Below are 14,373 nucleotides of genomic sequence, written 5' to 3'. Positions count from 1 at the left end.
GGAGACTTTCTGGAGCTCTCTCTTTAGAAGAGATGCTTTTAGCACTTGAATGCAATGTGTAAAACCCCTAATAAAATGGTTCTGCATCCCCAACACTTTCAGACAGGAAGAACATATTTCTAATAAACTTCACAACTGAAAAAGTGGCTGGGGTGAAGGAGGTAAACGGCACTGAGGTAGAGCTGTCTGTCCTTTTGGCTGGGAGATAATGCTGATTGAGATTTTATCATTGTGTGCGACTGATAAAACCACTGCTGACCTTCCCTTTTTGTGTACAAATAGAGGTTGTCTCCCAGTATTATCAGTATCAACAATATTTATAGCTCCTGCTGTGTGCAGAGGAGTGTACCTGGTGCTGGGGAACATTAAAGAAGTCAAAGATGGTCCTAGTCCCGGCTGTCAAGGAGTTTACAGTCTAATTGCACTTGCTAGTGACTGGCTCTGTTTTTGTTTCTTTCTCTGTTTCCCCCCACCCCCTCATGCAGCTGTTCTAAGAGAGCTCTCCCATTTCTGATTATTGAATGCCAGGCTGACCTATCTTCTGCTATCGCCCAGCTGTCCCTGCTTATACCCCATTGTTTTGCTTCCTTTAGCTGTAGTTGTCTTTTAAATGCCTTGTTCTCTCCTCTTTTATGGTTTCCCCATACTGCAGCTAAAGCACGCTAATAGGTTTTGCATATGCAAGCCTTTCTTTTAGGAAGCAACTCACTGGAAGCTGTTACCTTGTACTGTTACTAATCCTGATGGGATGTAGTAAGCACTTATTATGGGTCAAGCACTGTACTAAGCGTGGCCTAGATACAAGATAATCAGATCAGACATAGTTCCTGCCCCACATGGAGCCCACAGTCTAAGAGGGAGGAGCAGAGAACAACTATTTTATCCCTATTTATAGAGGAGGAAACTGAGACCAAGAGAAGGTGAGATTTGCCCAAAGTTAAACAGCAGGCAAGTTGTAGATTCAGAACTAGAACTCATTCCAGTACTTTATTTTAGTGTCTGTCTTTCCCTCACCCTCCTAAAATTGTAAACTCCTTGAAGATGGCCTAATGGATTAAGCATGGGCCTAAGAGTCAGAAGGACCCAGTTTCTAAATCCAGCTTGCCACTGTCTATTATGTGACCTTGGGCAAATCACTTAACTTTTCTGGGCCTCAGTTATCTCATCTGTAAAAATGTGAATTAAAACTGAGAGGGCCAGGTGAAACAGAGACTGTGTCCAACCTGATTATCTTGTCTCTATCCCAATGCTTAGTACAGTGCCTGGCCCATAGTAAGTGCTTAATAAATACCACAATAATTATTATTATTGTCCTCTTTCAAGCTAATAGTACAGTGGTTGACACCCAATAAATGCTCAATAAATATCTCTGCTTAATTGATTGAATCCTCTAGGCTCTAAGCTCCTTGTGGGCAGGGAATGTATCTACCAAATCTGTTATTATCATGCTTTTTCAAGGGCTTAATACAGTGCTCTGCACACAGTAAGCGATCAGTAAATGTAATTGCTTGATAGAATCTCTCTCCCCTGACTCCCAAGCCTGTGTTCTTTCTACTTTCAAGCATGTATTGGCCAACCAAGTGTGCTGCTATTTGGTTAACTACTAGTCAGTTACTTAACTACTAGTAGGTGCCACTTATTACTTAATCCAGATGGAAGAAAGACATTGAGCATTGGGTGAAGTGTCTGTAAGCAGAATAAATAAATAATAATAATAATGGCATTTATTAAGGGCTTACTCTTTGCAAAGCACTGTTCTAAGCACTGGGGGGATACAAGGTTATCAGGTTGTCCTATGTGGGGCTCACAGTCTCAATCCCCATTTTACAGATGAGGTAACTGAGCCACAGAGAAGTTGTGACTTGCCCAAAGTCACACAGCAGACAAGCGGCAGAGCCAGGATTAGAACTCATGATCTCTGACTCCCAAGCCCCTGCTCTTTCCACTGAGACACGCTTGAGATTATGCTGAAGAACAGTGTCTAGTAGTGCAGCACATCTGTAGAAGTTTGGGAAATAATGTGTTCTGCAAACAGTAGATAGGACCAACTACCATGCAAGAATCATAAAGGAGGGAGGGAGTAGTTTGGGCCAGGAGGAATACTCTTTTTGATCTGAAACTTCAAGCAGACTATAAAGTAAAAAGGGAGAGACAAGTGGTGGCAACTTTATTAATAGAGATTCTAGCCTCAGTGCTTTTTATATGCATGTAGTGGGGAAAAGCTGGTCAGGGCCTCATCTGGTCATTGATCACTTTCTTCGACCTCACTGCAGTAGGCACGCTGTCAGTAACATAACCTCAAACCAAAAAAGCAGTAGTATAATATGTGGATCTGTTGCTTTTTTTTTTTATCTCTGTCAGCCAGATGTTGATAAGAATATAAGCAATCACATTATTGGGTCAGACCAATGATCCCTCCAGCACCCTACTCTGTCATAATGTGGGTTTTCACAACACGCTTTGGTCGGGCACTGATGTAGAATTGGAAAAGTTTTTCTGATTTCATGGGTCTGTCTGGATATAGCCTAGTACAGTACTAGAAAATAATGTGTGCATATGCACAGTATCAGGAAGCAGCATGGCTTAGTGGAAAGAGCATGGGTGCGAGGGAGTCAGAGATCGTGGGTTCTAATCCCAGCTCCACCACGTATCAGCTGTGTGATTTTGGACAAGTTACTTAACTTCTCTGTGCCTCAGTTACCTCATCTGTAAAATGGGGATTAAGACTGTGAGCCCCATGTAGGACAACCTGATTACCTTGTATCTGCCCCAGTGCTTAGAATAGTGCTTGGCAGATAGTAAATGCTTAACAAATACCATCATCATCAAAAACAGCGATTTCCCCTTAATCCCAGGATCCTTAAGAACACAACCCTCTTGTTAAAGAAGAATGGATTATATCTTGTCTCTAACAGTGCTCATTTGGAGCAAGGAGTGTGTTTTACCACTTCTGTTGCACTGTAATCTCCCAAGTGCTTAGTACAGTGTTGTGTGTGTAGTAAGCACTCAATAAATACCATTGATGATGATGATGATGATGATTGTTTGGAGGATTAACTGGCATCCATCATTCTAATGATGGAGCTAGGAATGCTTGCCCATAAGTATCTGATAGGAGTGCTGAGAGCCTGAGATAATGTTTATGTACTCCAGAGACAACAGTAGGACACCAAAGGTCATATGTAAAAATAAATTAGTGTGTCAGTAATGACTCATAAAGAAGTTCAGATAAAGAACAGACAAACCCATTTAATTTATATGAATGCTGATAGTTCTTTGGGTTAAATTGGAAATGTAATATCCATATCTTACCTTTTTCTCTTCAGAATAAAGAAGATGTTTGCTTTATAATCTTGAAAAAGGAAGAAGGTGCAGGTCTGGGATTCAGTGTGGCCGGTGGGATAGATCTGGAACAGAAATCAGTTATTGTAAGTGAAATCCTCAAGTTCTCTCATTAAAGCTGACTTCCAGCCTAAATACTAGGTTAAGGGCTTCTTTGTCAAAATTCAAGTCACGGCAGCTAAACTTTACATACCTTCTAAGGCTTTGCCAGTAACTCTAAAATTCAAATCAAGAGATCCTCTAGTAAGGATTTTAAAAAGTAATTTCCTGCAATGTTTTCACTGGGAGGGATTAACAGGCTTTGAAAAATCAGTAGTCACCAAAGCAGTGGTGATTGGGCTAATAATTTGGTTTTTAGTTGGCAAGGCCCACTCTTTATTAGGTCAAACCCCTTAAAATAAATGGAATTAAACTTTGTTAAACACACTACTCCTTGGAAACATGAACTGCGTACTGGGACTGCTCCTGGTTTCTAAGATGACCATGCAGAATTTTACAGGAGAAAAGTGGCAAAATCCCATATTAGTGGGGCCCCACCTGGCCCATTTTTTGGCAGTAGGTTTTCCAGGAGCATTTTGGGCATACAGGGGAAAAATGCTCTCTGATCAGCAGCAACTGGTTTAGGAGTGAGGGGTTAAGGAAAATCAGAGAAACCCAAAGAGGGGCTGCTAATTGCACCTTTGGGCTTTTCCTTTGTACTTACTAGCTAAGAAGTAATGGCAACAGTAGTACCTGCGATTATCTGGCTCTGGCTCCTGGCTCTGCGGGAGTTAAGATTTCCCTGACTGGAAGCCTGCTCCTCCAGCCCTTTGGCTGTCTGGCCCAGCCCATGGTCTACTAGGTTAAGCTCCCCAGTGACTGCCCCAGGGGAATTCCACGCAGTTTGAACTGGTACTAGTATCAGCAGAACAGGATGAGGAGCCAGTAAGGGGACGTTTTAATTGGTTTTAACTTTTAAAAATAAAATGAAACTTTTTTTTAAACTTGGGTCTCTGAATGCCACAGGCCCACTTATAATTTGATCAGCTTTTTACCTTATTCTTTATATTGGGACCTAAACTATATTGTCTGAGTCTTACAAATCAGCCCTATTTTTAAAAATAGAACAAAAAAATACATTTGAAGATGGAAGACAAATATAGAAAACTAGGAGATAAACTTCTATTTACCACTCCCCCCTCGGCCTTACCCCCTGCCATCAGCCCATTCAGAATGCATTACTCCTTACAGGAACAACAGAATGAATGGAGTTTTGTGTTGTCTTGAGATAAAGGGCTACCCAGGTGAAGACTACTGAAGAAAATAAACCAAATAGCAATCTAAATGATAAATCGTAGACTTTGTGATCATTTAGACATTTTTTTCTAGAAGAGAATATTTAGTGTACTCTGAGAAAATAACCACAGTAGACAGCAGCATATTTTATGTGTGCAAATCTGTTCTCCCTGAACATGTATGTTCTGCAGTTCAAACTGAGAGTTAATTTGGCCCATCGTTGAGTTTCTTCTAAAATTGATTTCTGGTTAGAGGTTGGCATCACCACTCCTGGGTTTGCTTTCTCTTCCTTTTTCTACTGTCTCCTTAGGTCCACAGGGTGTTCCCTCAAGGAGTTGCTTCTTATGAAGGAACCATCCATCGGGGCGATCTCATTCTGTCCATCAATGGCACCTCCTTGGCTGGTTCAGTACACGGAAACGTCCTGAATGCCCTCCACCAGGCCAAGCTCCACAGAGATGCCATCATTGTCATCAAGAAAGGGCAAAGTGGTAGTAAGGTGTCTTCCAGGCAGAACTCAGACCCTGCAGGTGGAAGGAGCCCTGTGCCCAGAAAGCTGGTTACCCTGGAGCTGGGCACAGGTAAGACACTGACCCAGGAACTGGAGAATTCATGGGCAAGAGGTATAAGATGTGGGTATCAGAAACACCTGTGCTGTTATTAAGAGTTTCCCACCGAACATAGTATGTTTTGCAACCCCCTCTCCCTTTCCTCACTCCCCACTCCTACCTGCAGCAGTGAGGAGTTAGAGGGAGTCCATCTAATTATAATAATTACTATTATTATTATATTTAAGTGCTTGCTATGCATCAAGCACTGTTCTGAATGGTGAGTATATACGAATTTATCAGGTTGGATACAGTCCCCATCCCACATGGGGCTCACAGTAGGAGGGAGTAAGATTTAATCCCCATTTTACAGATGAGGAAACTGAGGCACAGAGAAGTTAGGAACTTGCCCACGGTCACACAGCAGGAAATTGGTGGAGCTGGGATTAGAGTGCAGGTCCTCTAACTCCCAGGCCCATGCTCTTGCCCTTAGGCCATACCGCTTCTCTCACTAGCCCTCCTGTCTCCTCCTCCCAGTTCCTGGGGTCAGCCCTCCTTATCCACCTCTCCCACTGACCCTGTCTGTATCCACTATCCCTATTTTTTCCTAGACTTCATAATGGAGAGCAGTACTCAATAATTACTTGAATTTGTAGTATCATGCAGCACTTCAGAGACAGATGTTTAGATCTGTGTATGACTGGTGACTATTGGTTCCTTGCATTTGCAGGCAGAAAGATTGAGCTGAATGACGCCATGTGTGTTGAGTTGCTGAAAACCTCAGCTGGTTTGGGGTTCAGCCTTGATGGAGGAAAAGCCTCAGTGTCTGGAGATAGACCTCTGTTTATAAAGCGAGTATTTAAAGGTACACTTCTTGTCAAACCGTCTGAACTCATGACCCATTTCTCTTGATGTACACCTTGTGAGAAACTTGATGGTTTCTGTTTGAAAAGCAAATACATTTAGAAAGCTACGAGGGAACTAGAGACCTTTCTAATGCATATGAGGAGTCTTAATGCTCTTAATAACCAGACTGTTATTGATGTGAAAGGACCGAGCTCTTAGATTTCTGAGGTGATTCAATCTGGGAATTGCCCATTTTGAATTTCAAATTGCATTTGCTGCCTTATTATAAGTAATGTTGCAGCAGATTAGCTAAAGAGGCCAGGGAGATGGTGTGGGGGAGGGGTAGAGTAATCACTGTGGATGTCTGGAGCTTTGGGTTGCAATCTTGTCTAATCTTGTTCATGTCATTTAAACTGTCTGGCCTTTCAAACTGACCCATTCCCTAAAAGGTCATGTGGAACAGTCGAATGAAAAGCAATTGAAAAGTTTAGGTGTGATTAGAATACAAAAATATAATTTATAACTGGGGAATGCACTGGGTTAGCCCTTCCTTTTAGCAATATCCCTGAGGGACAATAATATGTACTGAGCACTGGGATAGATGCAAAATAATCAGGTTGGACACACACATCGGTCTCACAGTGTAAGTAGGAAGGAGTAGGATTTAATCCCCATTTTACAGAAGGGGTAACGGAAACACAAAAAAGTTAAGTGATTTGCCCAAAGTCACCCAAAAGACAGCTGGCAGAGCCAGGTTTGGAACCTAGATCCTCTGACTCCCAGACCCGTGCTCTTTCCACGAGGTCATGCTGCTTCCCAGTACACTGCACAGTCCCTTCCACGTACCCCCCAAAATTGTCAGTGTTTGAAAACTATCATATGCTGAATGTTGGACCCAAATAGGCCACCTGGGTGCTTTGTGCCTGAGTCTTTGAAAGAAAATAATGAAAATAAACCTTGGGCACTGCACTTAGTACACCTGGTTTGGGAATCAGTCTAATTGATCAAGAAGAAATTTGTTATTTTTATTTTTAGTTTGGAGATATTTTTAGTTTGAAGATATTTGTCGAGGGGCAGTAGTTTGCCTACCTGGTGGGCAAGCAATAGAATCAAATATTATCCTGTTATTTTGGCATTAGTACCCACCTCCAATACAGATATGGAGCAGTTTTATGCCCCTTAAAGTTAAGCTTTTCTTCATCTCCCCTCTGTAAAGCTAGTAGCATTAATAGTATTTATATTTACTGAATGCCTGCTTTTTTTTTTAGTATTTGTTAAGCACTTACTCTGTGTTAAGCACTTACTATGTGTGTACTAAACACAAGGGTAGATATAAACTAATCAGGTTGGACCCACAATCCATTTCCCATATAGGGTTCACAGTCTTAATCCCCATTTTACAGATGAGGTAACCGAGGCACAGAGAAGTGATTTGCCCAAAGTCACACAACAGTGACAGAACAAGGATAAGAACCCAGATCCTTCTGACTCCAGGCCCGTGCTCTATCCAGTAGATCACTCTATGTCTGCCTACTCTTTGCAGGGAACACTGTACTATAGTGCTGGGTTAAAGTACTATAGAATTAGGAAACATGATTCCTGCCCTCAAGCTACTAACAATCTAGGAGGGGAGATGGACACTTTAAATACATTAGAATTAGAAGGTGATAATGGAGTATGATTATATGCCCCAAAATGCCTGGGGGTGAGATGAGAACTCTAGTGCTTAGATGTTCTCCAAGTCCTGCTTAACAAAATAGCATTTGGGGAAAAATTTTCTGGAGGAAATGAGAAGTTAAGTGGGAAAGCATTTCTGGCAAAGATTTGATTTCAGAGGGAGTTGGTTTCTGTGGAGAGGGCAGAGTTGAGGGCGTGGATTGGTTCATCAAGACAAGAGACAGCTGGAGGAGAAGTGCAAATGGGGTATGATGGCGTGGGATAAGTGACCTGGGGTAAGGATAATGGCAGGGTCAAGGAATCAGAGGGGAGAGGACTGTTTCACAGGGAGAGGAAGTGTGGAAGGAGTTCATGGTTGGGGAGTGGGATGTTAGAGTTGATGTAGTCACTAGTGGTGATGAGATCCACTGTATTCTCTAGTTGATGAGTAAGTGAGGTGGGATGGAGCAGGATATCCATGGATTGAAGAGTGAGAGGAAGTGGTAGGCTAGGACTGGCCGGGGTCCAGAGCTGGGGCGGGCCGGTGATGCTCAACAAGAACCTCCATTTGGATGTTGAAATCTGTAAGGATCAATGTAAGAAAGGAGAGGGGTAGAAGGGAGGTGTCCAGATCTCTCCAAAAATTGCAGGTGGGGCTAGTAGGATGGTAGATTGCAGCAACGAGTAGTTTTAGTGGTTAGGAGAGGCAGAAGATGTTAGCTTCAAGGGAAGAGTACATGAGAAATGGAGGTGGAGGATGATGCAAAGTGGTCATGTGGATTGAGGAGCAGGCCAACTCCTCTCCCTTCCCCTGTAACTGTGTGGAAATGGGAGAAGATCAATCAATCATTCGTATTTAATGAGTTGTTACTGTGTGCAGAACACTGTTCAAAGCACTTGAGAGAATACATTGTAACAGAGTCGGTATAAATGTTCCCTGTTCAGAATGAGCTTACAGTCTAGAGGGGGAGACAAGATGATGCCCTTTCTGGAGACAACAGCTGTGGAGACAGTTTAGTTTGATCAAAATAACTATTGTTATTCATTAGTCAGCAAGCTGCAGAATTTCCACACTTCACAGGCTATTACCCAACTCCCTTTCCTCACTCCTCCCAGGCCAACCTTCTAGTTTTTCCTTACTCTACTCTCCTGTCCCCCTCCCAGGCCTCCAGCTCACACTATTTCCCCAGCTTGGAACTTCCTCCTTTCCTGAATACAATAGACCACAGCTCTCTTTACATTCAGAGTCCTCCCCAAAATCTCAGCTCTTCACACAAGGCTTCCCTGATTAATTTCCAAATACCTTAATGCCATATGAATAATAATAGTACTAATAACTATTATTTTGCTCATTTTGCAGATGAGGTAACTGAGGCACAGAAAAGTCAAATGTCTTTCCCAAGGCCACACAGCAGACAAATGGCAGAGCCAGGATTCGAACCCATGACCTTCCGACTCCCAGGCCCATACTCTATCCATTACACCATCCCTCAGCCAACTTAATACCTACCTTCAGTTCTCTTGCATATATGTCTATTGATCATTTATTTTACTACTTATAATATTTTTGATTTTCTCCCCCTTTAGAATGATTGCTCCTTGTGTACTTCCCAAGTGTCAAGTACAGAGCACCAAGTGGAAGCACAATAAATATTACTACTCTTACTATTACTACTACACATATGAAAGGCATATTTTGTATTTAGATGTCCGATTAGGAGTTCTAGACCAAAATTTCTAGCCTTTTGGATTTCCCAGCCTCCTGAAGAAATAGGTTCTTCTATTCTAAAGAGTTCTGTTCAGAAGGCTAAATTTCTTTGTGCCTTCAAGTGTACTCAACCAGGTCTATTTCTCATGAAAAGGGAATGGTGAAGTGTACTTCTTTGCATAGTAGTTTAAACAAGGCCTCATAAACACTTGCTCTCATCATTCTTTCCTTTCCTACTAAGGGTGCAGATCATTGAGGAGAACTATTCAGCATCTAGGTGCTCATCCTCTAGACTGTAAACATCCTCTAGACTGTAAGCTTGTTGTGGGCAGGGAAGGTATCTGCTAATTGTTATATTGTACTCTCCCAAGCACTTAATAGAGTGCTCTGCATGCAGTAAGTGCTCAATAAATACGATTGAAGGAATGTTATTAGAGAGATATACAGCTCTTATCTCTCCAAACCCAGGGACTGGATGTTGTTAGCTGTAGGCCTGTCTCCTAGCTCAGTAATGACCACTTTCTTTTTCTTCTAGGTAGTGCTGCCGAGCAAGCTGGAACAATAGAAGCTGGAGATGAAATTCTTGCCATCAGTGGGAAGCCTTTGGTTGGCCTCATGCACTATGATGCCTGGAATATCATTAAATCTATCCCAGAAGGACCCGTGCAGTTATTAATCAGAAAGCATAGGACTTCAGTATGAAATGAACATAATCGTTTTTTATGGGGGGTTTTTTGTTTTTATTGCGGCACACTCCTTCAAACCCACTGCTGTTTACACTTCCTTCCATTTGACACTGAACCTTAAAGTGAAATACTGAAGCAGCAAAGAAATATTGGAGGAGTAAGAAAAATTCACACCCATTCTCTTGCAGATACTGTAGATTTTTGTTCACTTTTCAGCACATACAAACCCCCCAATTTGGGGGAGTTCAACGACAAGATCATGACAATCTGGAAGCTGTCCCTTTGGAGTGACTTGGCTGAAAAGATTAAGTGTATGCATGCCTGCCTGCCTGCCTGTGGGGTGTTTTGTTTTGACATACTGGGAATGAAAAATGCTTGTTCCTGGTCTTCTGAAAAGGTGAGACTGTAATTCACGTTCCAACATTGATCTTCTAAGGTAGGAGAAAGATTAAAAAAAGAATATCTCACATTATTCACCTTAGAGCACTCTAAATTTACCCCCAGCATCCTGATTGTGTAGCGACAGTAACATGCTTTTGTGACTGGGAATGGTAATTTACTCTGAAAGAAATTGAGCTGATAGCCCCTCCCAAGGGAGGTTACTGTCAGAAAGGGGTGGCAAGAAAGGAGCAAAAGAAAAAGCAACAGTCCAGTACTGGGCATTGTGTGTATGCAGAGAGTAGTACAGTGAAGTATACATTCACTATGGACAACTACCACTTCAGTATTTTTTAAATAGCATACCATTATTCGGTTTGGGAAATAGCATTTTTCCAATCCAGCATTGAGCTTTGATTCACTCTATCTTGAGCAGCCTGTAAATCTCCCTCTGTTGACTCCATGTGAACTAAGAAGGGAGACAGACTTCCATTTGTATTTAAATGAATGAATTTGAAATCCACCAGTAAAACAACAATAGCCAGTAAGTCAAGTAATGACCCTGATTTTTAGGTACTCTTCAAACAATATAGGCAGTTTTAAGTTTTAGTAATCAAATATCTTATTTTCCGTAGACATGTAAATAGAAGTATTGGGGGGCCAGATGGAGGTACTTTAAATCATGTTTTCCTGAGTTTTGGGGCGATTTTTTTTCTGGTTGAATTTAAGGAAATCTATATTCCAAAATACCTGATCTCCTTTCAGGCTTGGGGTAAATTGCCTCAGTTCTACACTGCGTAGTGTTCAGATATAGTCCATCATGTCATAGTACTTTCTCAGGAGCTCATCATTTTGCCAAAGTTAGTTTCCTTGCCAAAAATCTGTCATGATCCCAGAGGGCTTATATATTTGAAGTATGAGTTTATGCAGGCACTCTCTCCCTTTTTCTGTCCTCCTTGGTTGTTTCAAAATTGAAAGAAGGAAAAGATAACAATCATGTCTACAATAACTTCTAAATTTTTATCTGTTCAGTTAGAAAACAATAATAATTATGGTATTTTTAAGCACTTACTATGTGTCAAATACTATTTTAAGGGCTGAGGTAGATAAAAGTTAATCAGGTTGGACACATTCCGTGTCCCAAATGGGACTCACAATCTGAGTAGAAGGGAGGGCAGTATCAAATCCCCATTTTGCAGATGAGGAAACAGGCACAGAGAAGTTAAGTGAGTTGTCCAAGGTCACCCAGCAGGCATTTAGCAGAGCCGGGATTAGAACCCAGGTTACCTGACTCCCAGACCCACGCTCTTTCTTCTAGGTCACGCTGCCTCCAGTGAAGAAGAAGGGAAAGAGATTTCAAGATGATATAGTTAGTGCCTGCTACGAATGGTTTATTCTGGAAGGGTAAAAGATCTTAGAGCTTGGAGGTACGACTTCAGTTGCCAATAATGGACTGCCACTGAGAGATGTAGATCAAGCATGGCTTTGTCATTTGAGGATGCTTCTTCTCACCAGCCCACTGACGATTCAGGCCAGGCAGAACTCTTGCCTTCCCAAAGCAGCCCACAAAAAGAATAATCGATGCTGTCCACAAGACCATGTAACTTCATTCATTCATTCAGTCATATTTATTGAGCACTTACTGTGTGCGGAGCACTCTACTAAGTGCTTGAAAGAGTACAACGCAACAATAAATAGACACATTCCCTGCCCACAATGAGTTTACAGTCTAGAGGGAACCTACCCCCAGCACTCAGTTGGACCATAGATAGCATGGCTGGCATGGGCCTTGAGATTGGTGTTCACGGCTTTTGCATGAATGTTGTCAATTATTCCTACAATTCCCCCTGTTCTTTACATAAACACTAAAAATGATACACACAATATGGTTGTTTTCACACCAGTCTATTCAGCATTTTAAAGCATGTAAAATGTGTCCTTGAAAATACTTTGTGAGGATTGAAGTAGATGGTGGGTGGGTAGAAATGAAACTCTAGTTGGATTTTATGTGTTTTGCTAAATTGACACCACACCTATTGTATGATATTGTACATTCACACTTTATTTATATAAATATAACTCTTTGAACGCTGTTCAGAATGCCTTGTATATTATAAAAGAAGTGAGTGCAATAATATGAAAGTCTGTACATTTTTTAAAAGTTGCTTTTCCTCCTGGTTATGTAAATCTGCCTCTCTGTAAACATGGGTTTTTTTTAGTGATTTTCAAAAAATAAACACCATACTTAGTCATTCTGTTTCTGATGTTCTTATTGAGCTCTTTCTAATCCTTCTTTCTCTTTTCAGATATGGGTAGCATAAGCAAAACACTTAATGGCAGCTAAGACCAACCAGAATCAGAAGGCCAAAACGAAGCCCAATCCGTGTTTTCCGTGAGATGTAATAGAGTTCAGTTGTGCCATGGTTCCTGCAGCTAGGACTCACTCCTAGTTAGTCTGGACTGGTTCACAAGGGAAAAAAAATAATACAAAGTCAAGACCGAAATCTGAATAGCAACCAGGTTTGCAGCTTAGTCAATTGTTGAAGGACTTCTGCCTGCAGGACACTGTATACAGTGCCTCAGAAGGTGCAAAAGAATTATAAGGTATGATCCCTGCCCTCAAGAAACTTACATATATGTGTCCTTGGGCTGGTGGGACTGATGCCAGGGCTTGAGCAGTGTCAAGATTGACAAAGAGGATGGGTTGGAGAGAGAGAAGAGTGGGGAAGGGAAAAGGGAAGGGAAAAGCAGAGGTGATCCCAAGGAAGTGGTCTAGAGATGGGCAGACAGGAAGCAAAAGATCATTCAATTCTTCCCAAACAAAGGAGGCATCCAGTCATCAGGAGATCGTTTCCTCATCTGGGAAATGGGAATTCAATGACTGTTCTCCTTCCTACTTAGACATTGAACCCCTTGAGGAACAGTGACTGTGTCTGACCTTATTATATCTATCCCAGTGCTTAGAGCAGTGCTCAGCACATAGCACTTGAGAAATACCACAAAAAAAGAAAATATGTACTCCCCTACCCCTAATACCTCCCAGTCCTCCCCACCATTTACCCTTTCACACCAGGCCTCTCTGTCTTTTTTTTTTTTTTTTCAGTAGAAACCCAAATATCCAAAGCAATTCAGAATCAGGTTATTTAAGATCATGGAATATTCAGACAACTGAACCAAAGTGTGTTTGGTTATTTCAGACAAAGGTGTACCTAATGGTTTGGCTAGTCTGGATTTTTGTTAGATTATTTGAACTAGCCCCAAATAAACCAAAGTGGTTGGTTTAATAATGTTGGTATTTGTTAAGCGCTTACTATGTGCAGAGCACTGTTCTAAGCGCTGGGGTAAACACAGGGGAATCAGGTTGTCCCATGTGGGGCTCACAGTCTTAATCCCCATTTTACAGATGAGGGAACTGAGGCACAGAGAAGTTAAGTGACTTGCCCACAGTCACACAGCTGACAAGTGGCAGAGCTGGGATTCGAACTCATGAGCCCTGACTCCGAACCAAGTTAGTTTCTCCTCCTTCCCAAAGTTTCCAATTCCTACTGTAGCATGACCTTAAGGGAGACCACTTTCTTAAATATTACCCCAATGTCACTACCTTTAAGGTGGGTACTGGAGGGTAGGTGTGGCATAAATTTTTATTCATTCAGTCATGTTTATTGGGTACTTATTGTGTGTAGACCACTGTACTAAGTGCTTGGGTGAGTACAATGTAACAAAAATGGACATATTACTTACCCACAATGAGGTTACAGTCTAGAGCTGGGACTACTGATATTAATATAATAAATACATTACAGATATGCACATAAATGCTGTGGGGCTGGGAGGTGGGAAGAAAAAAGGTGCAAGTCAGGGTGACGTAGAAGGGAGTGGGAGAAGAGGAAAGGGGGGCTTATTCAGGGAAGGCCTCTTGGAGGAGATGTACCTT

The 14,373-nt window shown here is 41.8% G+C and overlaps 1 protein-coding gene across 4 annotated transcripts in view; it reads left to right on the top strand.

The window, feature by feature from the left end:
• The window catches only part of PDZD2 (PDZ domain containing 2), a 312,563-nt gene extending 299,869 nt beyond the window's left edge, over window positions 1–12,694 (top strand). For 2 of the 4 annotated variants that reach the window (XM_029060011.2, XM_029060013.2), the window contains 4 exons: window positions 3,327–3,428; window positions 4,928–5,249; window positions 5,896–6,030; window positions 9,911–11,567. In XM_029060011.2, the coding sequence (XP_028915844.1) occupies window positions 3,327–3,428; window positions 4,928–5,249; window positions 5,896–6,030; window positions 9,911–10,077 (726 nt within the window). In that variant the 3' untranslated portion in view covers window positions 10,078–11,567. Of the gene's footprint in view, window positions 1–3,326; window positions 3,429–4,927; window positions 5,250–5,895; window positions 6,031–9,910; window positions 11,568–11,757 lie in introns of those variants that run through there. The other 2 variants (XR_003757843.2, XM_029060012.2) reach the window with 2 other exon arrangements.
• The last annotated feature ends 1,679 nt before the right edge of the window (window positions 12,695–14,373 follow it).

The sequence above is a fragment of the Ornithorhynchus anatinus genome, chromosome 3 (genome assembly GCF_004115215.2).
Source record: "Ornithorhynchus anatinus isolate Pmale09 chromosome 3, mOrnAna1.pri.v4, whole genome shotgun sequence".
Taxonomy (NCBI): Eukaryota; Metazoa; Chordata; class Mammalia; order Monotremata; family Ornithorhynchidae; genus Ornithorhynchus; species Ornithorhynchus anatinus.
The sequence above is the reverse complement of the archived record's forward strand: the minus strand, read 5'-3'. Positions and strand labels throughout refer to the sequence as shown.